The sequence below is a fragment of the Pipistrellus hanaki genome, assembly GCF_964339955.1.
Source record: "Pipistrellus hanaki genome assembly, chromosome: 7".
Lineage (NCBI taxonomy): Eukaryota > Metazoa > Chordata > Mammalia > Chiroptera > Vespertilionidae > Pipistrellus > Pipistrellus hanaki.
Genome location: NC_140509.1, coordinates 48,621,945 through 48,636,154, shown reverse-complemented (window position 1 = coordinate 48,636,154; position 14,210 = coordinate 48,621,945). Strand labels below are relative to the sequence as shown.

At 42.7% G+C, this 14,210-nt stretch overlaps 1 protein-coding gene across 3 annotated transcripts in view; it reads left to right on the top strand.

The window, feature by feature from the left end:
* Positions 1 to 14,210, top strand: part of FAXC (failed axon connections homolog, metaxin like GST domain containing) — a 59,499-nt gene that overhangs the window by 21,552 nt on the left and 23,737 nt on the right. For all 3 annotated transcript variants that reach the window (XM_084889384.1, XM_084889383.1, XM_084889382.1), the window contains one exon: positions 3,574 to 3,797. In XM_084889384.1, coding sequence (XP_084745510.1) covers positions 3,574 to 3,797 — 224 coding nt within the window. The remainder of the gene's footprint in view (positions 1 to 3,573; positions 3,798 to 14,210) is intronic.

The window sequence follows — 14,210 nt, the reverse complement described above, 5'->3', positions numbered from 1 at the left end:
CTATAATATGGGGCCCCGGGAATGAAAGAGAGGAAAGAAATCAAGAGTAGGGCAGGAAAGACCAGTTTCTAAAGTTACTTTTAACCATAAAATTCTGAATTAACCTAGTGTTCCTGCATTTGACCTTACAGTCTTCCTTGCATTGGTGGAGCTCCTGCCTGCCCAGCTGTGTGGTCCAGACAGGTGCCCGTCCCACCCCCCACCAGCTGCTCTGCCCATTGGTCTGCAAAAACTCTTTCCCCATTGCTGCATCCTCATCTTCTGCACCTGCCCTCCTCTCCTGCTCAACAAAGGAGATGGAAGTCATCAGGAAGGAGCCTTGAACCTCTCTGCAGCTTCCCATCTCTTGCAGGCAGTGTCCCTACTTCTGTTTAAATCAGAGAAAGCGGTGCCCCTGCTTCTCTCCAGCTGGCCCTTCCAGCCCGGGTGTCTCCTCTTCTCACTTGCCCTTGAACTGCGGTTTCCCCACTCCTTACTCTGGAAACTTCCTTAGGCAACCTCATTTCCTCTCACAGCTTTAAACTGCCACCGATGCCCGTGCCCACGGATTCTCTATCTGGACCTAAACCTGTCTCCTGAGTTCTCAACCTGCTTGACTCCTCACTCAGGGGGTTCCATGGAACCTTCAGATGCAACAAGTTAGCTTATCTTTCATCAATGACATCTATTCCACCTCGTGTATCGCTAGTATTGGCTAATAGCAATATCTTCCACTAAAACCATCAGCCTGGGAGAAGAGGCCTAGTTCCTCCTTATACCTCATCCTGTATATCCATTGGCCTTTTCCTCATATCTCAGCATTTTCCTATGCGTGCCCTGTTCACCACCCCCTTGACATTGTCTTAGTTCAGTGCATCATTTCATGTCTGGTCTTGCCGTGGTCTTCTAGCCAGCCTTCCTCTGCCAATTTCTCTACCTTCACCCCTTCCTTCACCATCAATCTGATCATGTTTCTTGTCTGCTTAAAACCTTTTACGTGTTTAAACTTGGCTTTCAACATCAAACTTAGCCTCCTTCGCGTCAGATCCATCCCTATCTGATCCCTGCCCCCCCTTCAAGCCCCCAAACACTTACACGCTTCCTCAGGCATCCTGTGCCCCAAACCCACCCTGAAGTTCTCGCCTCACCCACCAGCCAAGGCTCTTGCTGCACCCACCTTCTCCCTCTGCTCTGCTTGGAGCTTCTGCTCATCCTTTAGGACCGTTCTGCTTATGACAAAACCTATATAATTTGCCTACAAAAAATGCATTCCCCCCACGTCAACCTATCAGCTTAGAGCTACAGTATTCTTCATTTTGACACTTTAGGTGCTTCCTGGTTGCTATTATTATCTGGCCAAACTTAATTTAGGATAATTTAGTTTTGTGTGTGTTTTCCCCTCATTTTTTTATTAAGGATAATTTAATTTTATTCTCAGATCACTGACTTCCGAAATAATGAAGGATGATATAGCCCGTTTATTTAGATGTAGTACAATTAGAATGAATGTGCCGAATTATTCTAAGAGAACGTGAACATTGACATCTTAATTACTTAATTGCAGGTGTACAAAGAAGAGCAAATGCAAAAGCATTTAGCTTGAATGGTTTTAAAGAATGTACTTGAGTAAATGTGAGCTCTTTCATAATAGAAGCTCCATTGATTCTTCTGACTGCACTCATTGATTAGTCACCATTGCCATATACTTTTTCCTTTTCTCACCAAAGTCCATTGCTTGACTCCTCAATAGTTTATTTTGAGAGACTTTTAAAGAAGAGGTACACAAACCCTTCTAACTAGATTTTTAAACATTCCTTTAAAATGGTAATAAAGCCCTAGCCAGTTTGGCTCAGTGGATAGAGTGTCGGCTTATAGAATGAAGGGTCCCGGGTTTGATTCTGGTTAAGGGCATGTACCTGTGTTGCAGAGGCAACCAACCAATGAGTTTCTCTCACATTGATATTTCTCTCTGTCTTTCCCTCTCTCTTCCACTCCTTCTAAAAGTCAATGGAAAAATATCCTTGGGTGAGGATTAAACAAACAAATGAACAAACAGTTAATAAATGGTTGCAGTACAGAGAATATGTTGAAATTGGTTGTAGGGCCTTTCAATAAAGATCAGGAATGCTTAAAAATTTTTAGAAAAATCTTTTGCTTTTGTTTCCCCCCCCTAATCTTTATTTTGTAGAAGAGCAAACCCTAAAATAAAAAAATAAAGAAGAACAATATAAAGTGATCAGAATTTCAGGACCTATTTTCAGATGTATTTTTTTTTTCTTGAGGTGGAAAGTAGCTACAATTTACTATCATCCCTTGTGTTCTCTCTGTAAAAATATTTTTTACTCTTCTAATTATCTTTAAGTAATAATTACTGCATTATCAACCAACATAGGAGTAGAGATGACTGCTAATGCATCTTTTATTGCACATTTTGAGGAAGAACTAAATATCTTATGCCTGTAGCCCACAGCTATATTTTTCTCAGTCTTCAGTAGGAAACCCTTTAATTTCTTTAACACCTCCCCACCCCCCAACACACATATTTATATTGATTTCAGAGAGAGGAAGGGAGAGGGAGAGAGAGAAACATCAACTATGAGAGAGAATCATTGATTGGCTGCCTCCTGCACACCCCACACTGGGGATGGAGCCCACAACCCAGTCATGTGCCTTGACCAGGAATCGAACCACAATCTCCTGGTTCGTGGGAATCTTTAATTTCTGTCTACCAACACTGTTAACCATAAAGACATTCCTGCAGTTGCACAAGTACAGAGAGCAAGATCAGCAAGGCCTGGGTGTCAGCCAGCATAACACATGAACAGTGAATAGCCACCTGTTACATAAGAACACATGGGCAGGTGGAAAAGGATTCCACCAAGTTCCTTTGGCATTTGTATCCACATCAGAGTCCTAGAGAACAGACTGAAGCAGAGTTAACTTTTTGGAGAGCGAGTTGTTAATGTAATACTTATAATTTATATAGTTTATTATGAACATGACCGGGTTTACCTACTCCCTAATCCTGTTGCAAAGGCAAAAGGTTTCTTTAAAATAACAATTCTTTGCTATCATGAAATATAAAGCACATACACAAAGAATACAAAACAAAAACTTGCAGTTTGATTAATTAACCGAACATAACCCGTGTAACCATTGCTTTGATCAAGAAAGAGAACGAAGCCAGCACCCCAGTCATTGCCACCTCCTCCCATTGCCCCCCATAGATACGCTCTGTGCTGCCTAGAAACCTTGTAAAGTGGGTTTCTATTTGTTTTCTGTGGGGTTGCCTAAGAGAAAGCAGAAGCATGGCCTTGGGGTGGGCAAGAGGGACGGTCTGCTGGCGGGGAGGCAGGAGAGTTTGGTGGAATGGCAGCATGGCATTGTTATCTGAGTTTGTTACTGTCTCCCAATGCGCCCCCGAGTCCAAGCATCCACCGGGGCCTGTGTAACACCTGCCATGCTTTTTCAGAAAAGCTGCAATGATTCGGTTCCTCCAGAGTGTGCCAAACCCTGACCCATGCGTGGGGAGTAGACCCGTGGAGCTGCTATGTATCTAATGCACAGTAGTAACTTGTTTCCACACACTTCCAGGACTTTAGCTTATTGCCAGTGGGTGGACAATCTCAATGAGACCCGGAAGATGCTCTCCCTTAGTGGTGGTGGTCCCTTCAGCAACCTGCTGAGGTGGGTCGTGTGCCACATAACGAAAGGAATTGTGAAGCGCGAGATGCACGGCCACGGCATTGGCCGCTTCTCAGAGGAAGAGATTTACATGCTGATGGAGAAGGACATGCGGTCTTTAGCGGGGCTTTTGGGTAACGTACCACACCTTCTATTCCATATTTTCTATCCTTACTTTTTTGCATGATTGGTAAAGCACTGTTGGCTTACTGATTTAAAGCTTGATGCTGGTTGGTTCCTTTGCTTCCACGTGCAGGTGTCAGTCCCACCGCGGGCTTAGGAAAAGGGAAGAGCGGTGTGTGTCCACGGGCGGGTGAGGATGCTGAGAGCAGGGTGACCCACCCTCAATCACCTGTTGGCTGCAGGTGGCTGGGCGGATGTGATTCTGTACTGGGCAGAACTTGAGTCTTAGCTATAAAGATTTGTAAATATGATTTCAACTTGGGAGCTTCTACGTGTGAAATGCTGGCCTCTCCTGGGGACAGCTCATGCACAGGGAGCCAAGCTCTCTGTGTGACTAGTCGTAGGACCTGGTCCTTCGGGCTACTGGTTTTGTTTGGGGAGGATGGGGTTCACTGGCCCTCTCTCAGCACCCTCATCTCCATTCTGGAGCAACTTAGAGACCTCATCTCTAGGAAGTGGGGTTTGGGGTTTGTTTTGTTGAACCCTTCCTGGTGCCCTAGGAACTGGGAGCTGTGCTGGGTGTGATCTGATCCCTGCAGAGTGATCCACTCTGGCTCTTTCCTGCTCCACATTCCAGATGCTTATTGGACCTGGAATCCTCCCCTGAGCCCCAGCTGCAGGGGCGGATCCCAATGGCACATTCAGCCCTCACACTGGTTCTCGGCAGCTGTGTTACATGGTGGTGCGGGGTGGGGGTGGGCCTGGCTGGGCTCCTACTCTAAACAGGCATTCAAAAGCACCGCCTGGCTTCAAGATTGATACTGTCTAGATCTTTTGGTGCTTTTCCTCCCTGAGCCAGATGGGCCTGCTTGATGTAGATATGAGTGGAATTAGTCTTCAGCTTGGAGTTCCATTGGAATGGTAGACTGGACGCCCAGCCTCACAGAGCAGGTGTGCCGAGGGCCGTTTCCTCCTCAGCAATGGTTCTGTCCACTCCTGGCTTCCTCCCTTCCTCACAAGCCAGGCATGGAGCCTTGAAGTTAAGATTGAGATTATGCCAGTGACATCCTGCTCATCGCTCACATTGTAACAGTGGGGTTCCTTAACCAGAGAGGGGTGGTCATGACCTTTCTGGAGCATTTCTGGTTGGGAGAACCAGGGGGCAGGGTGCTAGCTGTAATAGTGATGACTGTCAATGTTTCTCTGGCATGTATGACTTGGAAATGCTCACCCCAGTTGTGGGGAGATGGGAGGTGAATGAATTGCTAATAGCTAGGTTGAATACCTGGCAAGTATTCAAGACGATATCACCAATCTAGATTATCTTCTGCAAAGAGAAACTGGCTGCTCAGAAGCTGAGTGAGCTGGAGTCAGGTGCTGTATGGGGTCCAACTGAACTCTCCCACAGAAGCACTTTTTTTCTGCATTGGGAAGGGAGAGGCTCTTTGGCTGAACATCATGGCTTTTCTTACTAAATGAGGCAAAAATCATCTACTTCTCCCTACACCAGGAACAGAGATTGCTTTTAATGCCCAATGCCTAAGAGACTCAAAATGCAAAATGACTTTTTGTTGGGATTGTTCAAGAGTTGGGGAAATTGCCCAGCTGGCATAGCTCAGTGGTTGAGCGTTGACCTATGAACCAGGAGGTCACAGCTCAATTCCTGGTCAGGACACATGCCTGGATTGTGGGCTCAGTCCCCAGTGTGTGGGGGGTGCAGGAGGTAGCTGATTAGTGATTCTCTGTCATCATTGATGTTTCTATCCTTCTATTCCTTCGTTTCTGAAATCAATTATACACACACACACACACACACACACACACACACACACAAGGTGGGTGGTGGGCACCAGATTTCATTTGCCTCACGTTATTTAGATGAAAGTTTTTACATCACTTAGAAGTAGAATATTATCATTCAGTCTCTCAAGAGACAAATATTACTACCTATTCTGTTCTGGCAGGACTATTCTCAGCTTAGCTGTGAAGAAACCTGAATCTATTCAAGATTATGGAGTGTGGCACACAGTTTTCTGTTTCTGGATTCACTAATCTTTGAGGAAGCAGCCTGCTCTGGGGAAAGTTATAGAGAACATTCTTAACCACTTAGTAGTCAAATACTTGGATAATAGCTTTCAGTAGGGAAATAAGGCCTCCCACAGTAGGTGATAAAAAAGTCCTACACTTGAAGAATCATACAGAATTTTGATTTGATGCCCAGCAAACTCATGGGTATATGATTTGAGAAAGTGTAGGACTTCCATGTTAAGTAATGAGGTCGATAGCAATTTGATTTCTTCCCAAGAGGCCTGTGTCTCTTGAGTAAATAAGTAAGGTTCACCACTCTGGGCAGGTCCTAAACAGTTTTGATGATTAAAAATCTTTACCTGTTTTTTTTTTTTTTTTTTTTTAAATATATATATATATATATATATTTAAAATATATTTTATTGATTTTGTACAAAGAGGAAGGGAGAGAGAGATAGAGAGCTAGAAACATCGATGAGAGAGTCATCGATCAGCCGCCTCTTGCACACCCCCTACTGGGGATATGCCCGCAACCAAGGTACATGCCCTTGACCGGAATCGAACCCGGGACCTTTCAGTCCCCAAGCCGACGCTCTATCCATTGAGCCAAACCGGTCTCGGCAAAAAATATATATTTTTATTGGTTTCAGAGAGGAAAAGAGAGATAGAAACATCAATGATAAAAGAATCATTGCTTCCTGCACGCCCCCTACTAAGGATCGAGCCTGCAACCCAGGCATCATTGCCTTCTGCACGCCCTCTACTGATCCTTAACTGAAATCGAACCTGGAACCCACAGGCTGATGCTATATCCACTAAGCCAAACCAGCTAGTGTTCTTTACCAGGTTTGATAACTGCTCAGAAGTTTGAAAGTGGATGAGGATCCTGGGATCCATAAAATAAAGAAAAATCCTTTGGAAATGTGGAGTCTGTTTGCATGACCCTGATGGCCAAACCCCACACCTTCCATTAGAATATATTACTACTCAGCTTTCTTAAAGGAAGGATACATTTCTTATAAAAGGGTTTGAACTTAAATTTCAACATGACATTGAGTTCTGTCTGATGTGTTGTTTTATGAACTATACCAGACTTTGGGGGACTACCAGATAGTCTTTATTGGATAAAGAGAGAGAATAGCTGATTGCCCAAATACAGGACAGCCAAGGCAGAAATGAGATTAAGGGGAAAACTTCTCCTGGCATGTAGTTTGAGTTGAGTGCTCTGCATTCTTTATTCTCAGGAGGTGTATTTGGGAAAATGAAACAGGGGAGCTCTATATAACTTTTGCTATTGCAAATATTCACCTGAGGATATTTTCCCATTGATTTTTAGAGAGCTTGGAAAAGAGGGAGAAAGACAGAGAGAGATACACATATATTGTAGATTAGTTGCCTCTGCCATGCTCAGGGCACCAGGGATCAAGCCTGCAACTGAGGTACATGCCCTTCACTGGAATTGAACCCATGAACCATCAGTCCATGGACCAGATGCTCTATTCCATGAGCCCCCATATAACACTTAGACCCTTAAATCTCACCATTTCAGTCAAATATGTAGTCAGACACAGAAATAACAATATTGCATCAACTTAACGAAGAGCGACAAATAGCTCTCCCAGCTCACAGTTGGTTGAGAACAAGAGGTTGCTTAATTGAATCCTAGACAGGACACATGCCTGGGTTGCATGCTCAATCCCCACTGCGGGTAGGATGTTTCTTTCTCCCTCTCTCTCTAAAAGTCAATAAAAATTTTAAAAAATAAAAAAAGAAGGCTGATCGTCAATGGTCAGTAACACTGTGTCATCATTAGACATGTTCTCTAAGTCTGCCAGGAACTGTTGTTTAATATTATTAAATTATATTAATAAGTGAGTCTGAGCAGACATTTGCCTCCTCCTGAGAAATACTTTCCTAATTTAGATTTCCTGTGTGCATTTTCCACAACTTGTTGCAAAGTTTTCTAAAATTATAATATATGCCCCTGGAGGATTTGAGTGGACTTCAGGAGGTGGCCATGAGAACTGAAGTGCAGAGAAGCAAGGGCAACCAGTTCCTTGCAGTGGGGAATGTATGTATTTCTGAGTTTCATCAGAGGGGGATTGTAAGAACCGGGATGTCAAAGAGAAGACTGGGAGGAAGAGGTGAGATGATTGGTTTTGATGGGAAATGGATCAGGATAGTTCATATAAGCTGAAAAAAAATTCTCTCTTGTGTGTTCTTTTAGAGAATCTTATAGGAAATTGCAGGAATATCTAATTGCATCCATAATGAACTCCGAAGAGAGGTTAAATTTAGGGTCTTCTTCTGTTGTCCCCCTCACCCACTTTTATCTTTCCCAGAGTGTGAGCCAATTGGTGCAACTAGTAGATGGCAGAAAGTTGTCAAAGTTAATGATTTTAATTCTGAGATTTATTCATAGGACCATGAATAACCTCACATATAAGATACTACTTACCATTACTCCCTCCTCCCCCCTACCCAGCTGAAAGAATGACATACTTAGTGATTTTAGACTATGCTGGGAATATGAACAGGAGCTCTTTAAAGGAAGTGGCCAGTCACATTATTTCTGATAAAGAGAGTTTGATCAGGAGTATAAGCGAGAATAGAAAGTAGGTTTTATTTTTTTCTGTAGCTTTGAGAGAGTCACATGTAGAATAAGAGCTTAATGAATGAGTGTGTTCTTTGAAGGTTGGTTGGCAAGATTGCTGTGCCCTGTACTGTCATTGGGGAAAATACTTAAAACCTTTGTTTGTCAATTTTTCTAAAATTCCCAGTTAATTAAAGATTAGAGGAACAATTAAAATATGAATGGTATCCACATTAACTTCACTGAAACTATCTGTTTAAAAATCATATTCATGCTCTAGTATAGGGGACTCTGTGTAGGTGAAAGACACAATTACTCTTTGTTTCTTAGACTAACAGAAAATGAGTGCTTGAAAATATGACTATTCTCTTTAATTTCTCTCTTGAACTTATATTTTCTAGCAAAGCCAGTTTTTTTTTTTTTAATCTTTTATATGTACAGAACTTGAAAATTTAGCTAAATGGTGTTAAGTGAAGCTGATAGTGACCATTAGTTGATGGTGACAAATTCTGGGCACAGAATTCATAATGGAGGAAGCAGATGCGATGCAGAGGTTCATTTCTATAGCAATTTTCAGTGTTTGGAAAGAAGCGTTTTACCCACTATTCCACAGTGACATATGTGAAAACAAGTAATCAACTTTTACTTAGAACTATGTTAGTAGAGATTTACTTTCCTAGGAATAGGAAATATGGCCATACATTCTTTGTGTGATTCCAAAGGATCACACAATGGTGAAAGTTCTAAGAAGATACGTTTTTGTCTCAGTATCAGGAGCTATCTAACCATAGAATAGTTTGCCCTGCCCACGAAGTGATGGAGATGTTCCTAGTGGGCTGGGGTTGAGGAATGTGGGGTAGGGAAGTGGGAAAAGGGATTTCTACACTGTGAGAGATGTTGGACTGCTTTTGTCCACAGGCAGTACCTGTTCTGATTATTGGTGATGAGTATGCAATAATTCTCTAAATTAAAATAGCACCTTCTAGCTTGCAAAATGCTTTCACATTTTCACATTATTATGTATACTAGAGGCCCGATGCATGAAATTTGTGCCAGGGGCTTGGCCCTCAATGTCCTGGCTGCCTCAGCTGGCCCTCGCAGCCCTGGCTTTGTCCGGAAGGTCATCCTGGCGTTCGTTCTGCTATATGGTCTAATTAGCATATTAGCTCTTTCTTATATGGGATATTTAAATCCTCACCTAAGGATGTTTCTTGATTTTAGAGAGAGAGATTGATGTGAGCAATAAACATCAATTGGTTGCCCCTCCCCCCCCACGCACTCCAGTCCCAACAGGGGATCAAATCCACAACCTAGGTATGTGCCTTTTCTGGGAATCAAATGGGCAGTCTTTTGGTGCATGGGATGCTGCTCAACCAATGAGCCACACCAGCCAGGGCTCTAGTGGGACTTTTAAGGCACATATTGCTCTTTGCTTTTCTCCTCTTCTTCCCTTGGTTCCCCTGCTTAGCAAACCCAGCGTGTATCAACTCTTTACCTTGCTTGTTCTCAGTTGGGCTTGCATCTTCAGCCATCCCTCAGGGTATCCCCCTGATGTATCCTGAGTTCCTCACCTACCAGTGTTTCTGGTTTATTCAGCCTTCATTTGCCCTCACTAGAGGTTCCAGTCCACACTTCCAACCTGGAGACTGACAGGGAGTTACAGGTACTCAGATTCTCCTCAGCTGCTTCTGTTCATCCCTCCAGAAGCCAGTGGGTGGTTCAGCTACTGCTCCTAGGAAAAGGAAATATGGCCATACATTCTTTGACATGCCTGCTTTTTCAGAACCCTTTGGAAGTGCCCTTAATGCTTTGGTTTTGCTAAAACCCTCAGATTGTGAGATCTACAACTACTGGGAAAACCTGGTGTGCTCAGACTTGAGACTTTAGCTTGGCTTGGCTGTCTCTAAACAGTCAAATCTAAATGCAGGTTCTCTCTTAAAAACACTTCCTGCCAAGGTCCAGAAGGCCAAAGCTGGAACAATTTGAGCAACAAAATAAATAATAAGAGTACTGGATTATGAGTCACAGGATAAAATAATTATCTGTAAGTGCATACTTAACATAAATAAATAATTGAATACATTAGTAAATGAGGAATGAAGTGAACAGTAGACATTTAATCAATACCTGTAGAAGGAAAGAGATAAATAGAAAATCTTGATTAGGCAAACACTACGGAAGTAATTGTTTCAGATAACATCCACCAATGGGTGTTAAAACATCAAAGGGCTAAAGTTTGTGGAGAAACAGGAGGTTTATACAGTCTCAAAATATCTCTCCTAAGATTGTTAATTGCAAAAGGAAAAATAGTATCATGACAGTGAAGAAACCTCACAGACACTATCTTTATGACATGGTCAAGGTTAACATCTTCAGTGACAAGACATGGACATTATGGACTCTCTGATTTGATGCTCTGAGAAGGTGTATTAGTCAGGGTTCCCAGAGAAACAGACTAATAGATTACAAGAAAATAAATTTAGTATAAAGATTTAGTATAAGGAATTGGCTCATGCAATTATGGAAGCTGACAGTCCAAAGGTCTGCAGGGTGAGTTGGCAAGCATGGACCCAGGATAGCTGATGGTGTGGTTTGAGTCTGAAGGCAGGAAAAACCCACGTCCCAGTTCGGGTTCTTTCTTGCTTGGAAGAGAGTCAGCCTTTCTGTTCTAGTCAGACCTTCAACTCATCAGACAAGGCCCACCCACATTAGAGGGAAATCTGTTTTACTCAGTCTACCACTTAAATGTTCATCTCATCCAAGACACCCTCACAAAAGCACCCAGAATAATGTTTGACCAAAGAACTGAGCACTTCATAGCCTAGTCAAATTGACAAAAAAAAAAAAAACATTAACCACCACAGAAGGGTATAATAATGCTTCTTTGATATCTGATCCAAAACACATGACCTAGGGGGGATAGGGGAGGCCAGGGGAAGGTCAATGGGAAAAAAAGAAGACATATGTATAACTATTTGTAATACTTTAAACAATAAAAAAAAATACATGACCTAGTCCTATCTAATAAAGAGGGAATATGCTAATTGACCTCACACTGTCACAAAGATGGTGGCACCCACAGCCAATAAGGAGGAAATATGCTAATTGACTGCCATGCCCTCAGAGATGGCGGCACCCACAGCCACAAGATGGTGGTGCCCAGTCCCCTCAGCCCTGCTGGGGTGGTAGTCACCCCCAAGCGGGCCCAGCCACTCTGCATACTTGCCTCTGGAGTTCCCCAGTCCCTTCAGTCCCCCAGTCCCCCAGGGCTGGCCTGAGGTGCAGGCAAGCCTCAAATGGTGGCTGCCCAGCTGCCCAGGGCCACCCGAGGCTCAGGTAACTTGGACCGGTCGAGACTTGTGCTGCCAGCAGTGGCAGCAGCAGAGGTGTGATTGAGTGTCACCTTTCTTTTTTATTTTTATATTTTATTGATTTTTTACAGAGAGGATGAGAGGGATAGAGAGTTAGAAACATCGATGAGAGAGAATCATCGATCAGCTGCCTCTTGCACACCCCCTACTGGGGATGTGTCCACAACTAAGGTACATGCCCTTGACCGGAATTGAACCCGGGACCTTTCAGTCCACAGGCTGACGCTCTATTCACTGAGCCAAACCGGTTTCGGCGAGTGTCACCTTTCCCTGATCACCAGGTGACCTCCTGCCCCCGAGGGCTCCCAGACTGTGGGAGGCAGCAGGCTGGGCTGAGGGAACCCCCCCTCCAGTGCATGAATTTTCATGCACTGGGCCTCTAGTCTAATCATAAAAAGTCTAGACAAACTCAGATTGATGAACATTTTTACAAAAGAACTGACCAGTATTCTTTAAAAGTTCAAGGTTATGAAAAAGAAGGGAAGACTGAGCAATTTCACAGGTCGAGGAGAAAGGAGGCATGACAACTAAATGCAATGTGAGCTCATGGACTGGATCCCAGAATGGAAAAGAACATTAGTTGAAAAACTAATAAAATTTGAATGATGTCTATAGTGCAGTTAATAATGTTGTAGTAATGTCAATTTCCTAGTTTTGATAAATGTACTGTGGTTATATAAAATGTTAATATTTGAAAACGGTGGTTGAAAAGTGTACAGCACATCGGCTATCTTTATAACTTTTCTGTGAGTCTAAAATTATTTAAAATAAAATGTTTTTATAATGCTACCTGCCATTGGGTACTTTAAGGACTTTTTAAGTAACAGGATATTTTTATAGTCTTTAAATTTATAAATGTTGTATGTGTATACACATATTTTCTATCTACCATTCACTATTCCCACAAATGATAAATTTCATCGGTTTTGTTTGCTAGCACGTTTAAAAAAATATTTTTATTGATTTCAGAGAGGAATGGAGAGGGAGAGATAGAAACATCAACAATGAGAGAGAATCACTGATTGGCTGCTTTCTGCATGTCCCACACTGGAGATGGAGCCCGCAATCCAGGCATATGCCCTAATCAGGAATTGAACTGTGACCTCTTGGTTCATAGGTTGACGCTCAGCCACTGAACCACTCTGGCTGGGCTTTTAAAAACCTGAAACTTCTGCTCCCTCTATATTCTGTATTCCGCATGGAAAAGCATCTTTTTGTAAACGTCCACAGTTCAGCCCTCCTGTTGCTCCATGGGGTCTTTATTGCCGAGATGATGGCCCACGAGGTATATTAGGCAGAGCAAAGGGCTCTAGCACGGACAACTTGCTTGTCTTCACCAGAAAAGACAATTCGGTTGGTTCAGCATGTTGTACTAGTGTAGGTTATTCCCTGGTCCCTGTGGAAAATAGAGTAGAAATAAAAATTTTAAAAATAGCCTGCAGCTCCTTGTTGTTTTAGTTTTTTGAAATTGAGATATAATTGATGTATATATAATATTGTGTAAGTTGGACCATACACCTAGTTGATTTGATATATGTATATATTGCAATATGATTACCACCGTAGGGTTCACCAACACCTTTATAATAGCATCGATCTGTTAGCTTGCATTCCCCTCCTAGCTTGCCTATGTGTTGTCATCGGGTATTTAATTTTCTCAGCTTGCCACTCAGGATCAGAGAAACAGGCAGGTATTTGTAGAGTACGGCATGCAGAACAATGCCTGGTGGGTAGGAAACACCGTACTAGAGTTTGCTAAATAAAAATAAGAGCTTACTTTCAAAGAGCTCACCATTTAGTTGGAAAGATAAAATGAACAAATGAAAACAACCAATATACGGTTTAAGAAATTAAGGTTAATTGGCATTAAATGACATGAGATTCTATAAGGCTGTACGTGTAAAAGTGAGATTTGAACACAGGGCTGTCTGAACTAAAATTTACTGTTGCCACCAGATAACGTGATCACAGAAAGCTTTGAAGCTGAACCTCATAAGATGATAGTCTTTATCATATGGAGGGAAGTGGGGAGCACATAGGTTTTAGGGGAGCAGAAAAGGGGAAAGTGCAGCATGAGCAGTAGGAAGCATAAAGTGTCCTGGGGACTGCGGGGTGCTCCTTAGATTTATTAGAGAAAGGGAGGAATGTGGAATAAACTGAGACATGGGTTGAAGGCAGAGTATAATGAGCTTGAATTCATAGTTAAGTTTGGACTTTTACTTTATAACCCATTTTGTAAACCGTTAAAGGTATATGTGAAAGGGAGGGATATAATGAAAGAGTGTCTTAGAGTTACGTTCAGGAGTATGGGATGGACTGCCGATCGAGCTAATGTTTACTGAGTCACCCAGCTATGGTGCTATGTGCTCTACGTGCATTATGTATTTACTCCTCACAGCAGCTCTGAGAAATGGGCACCACTAATATCATCT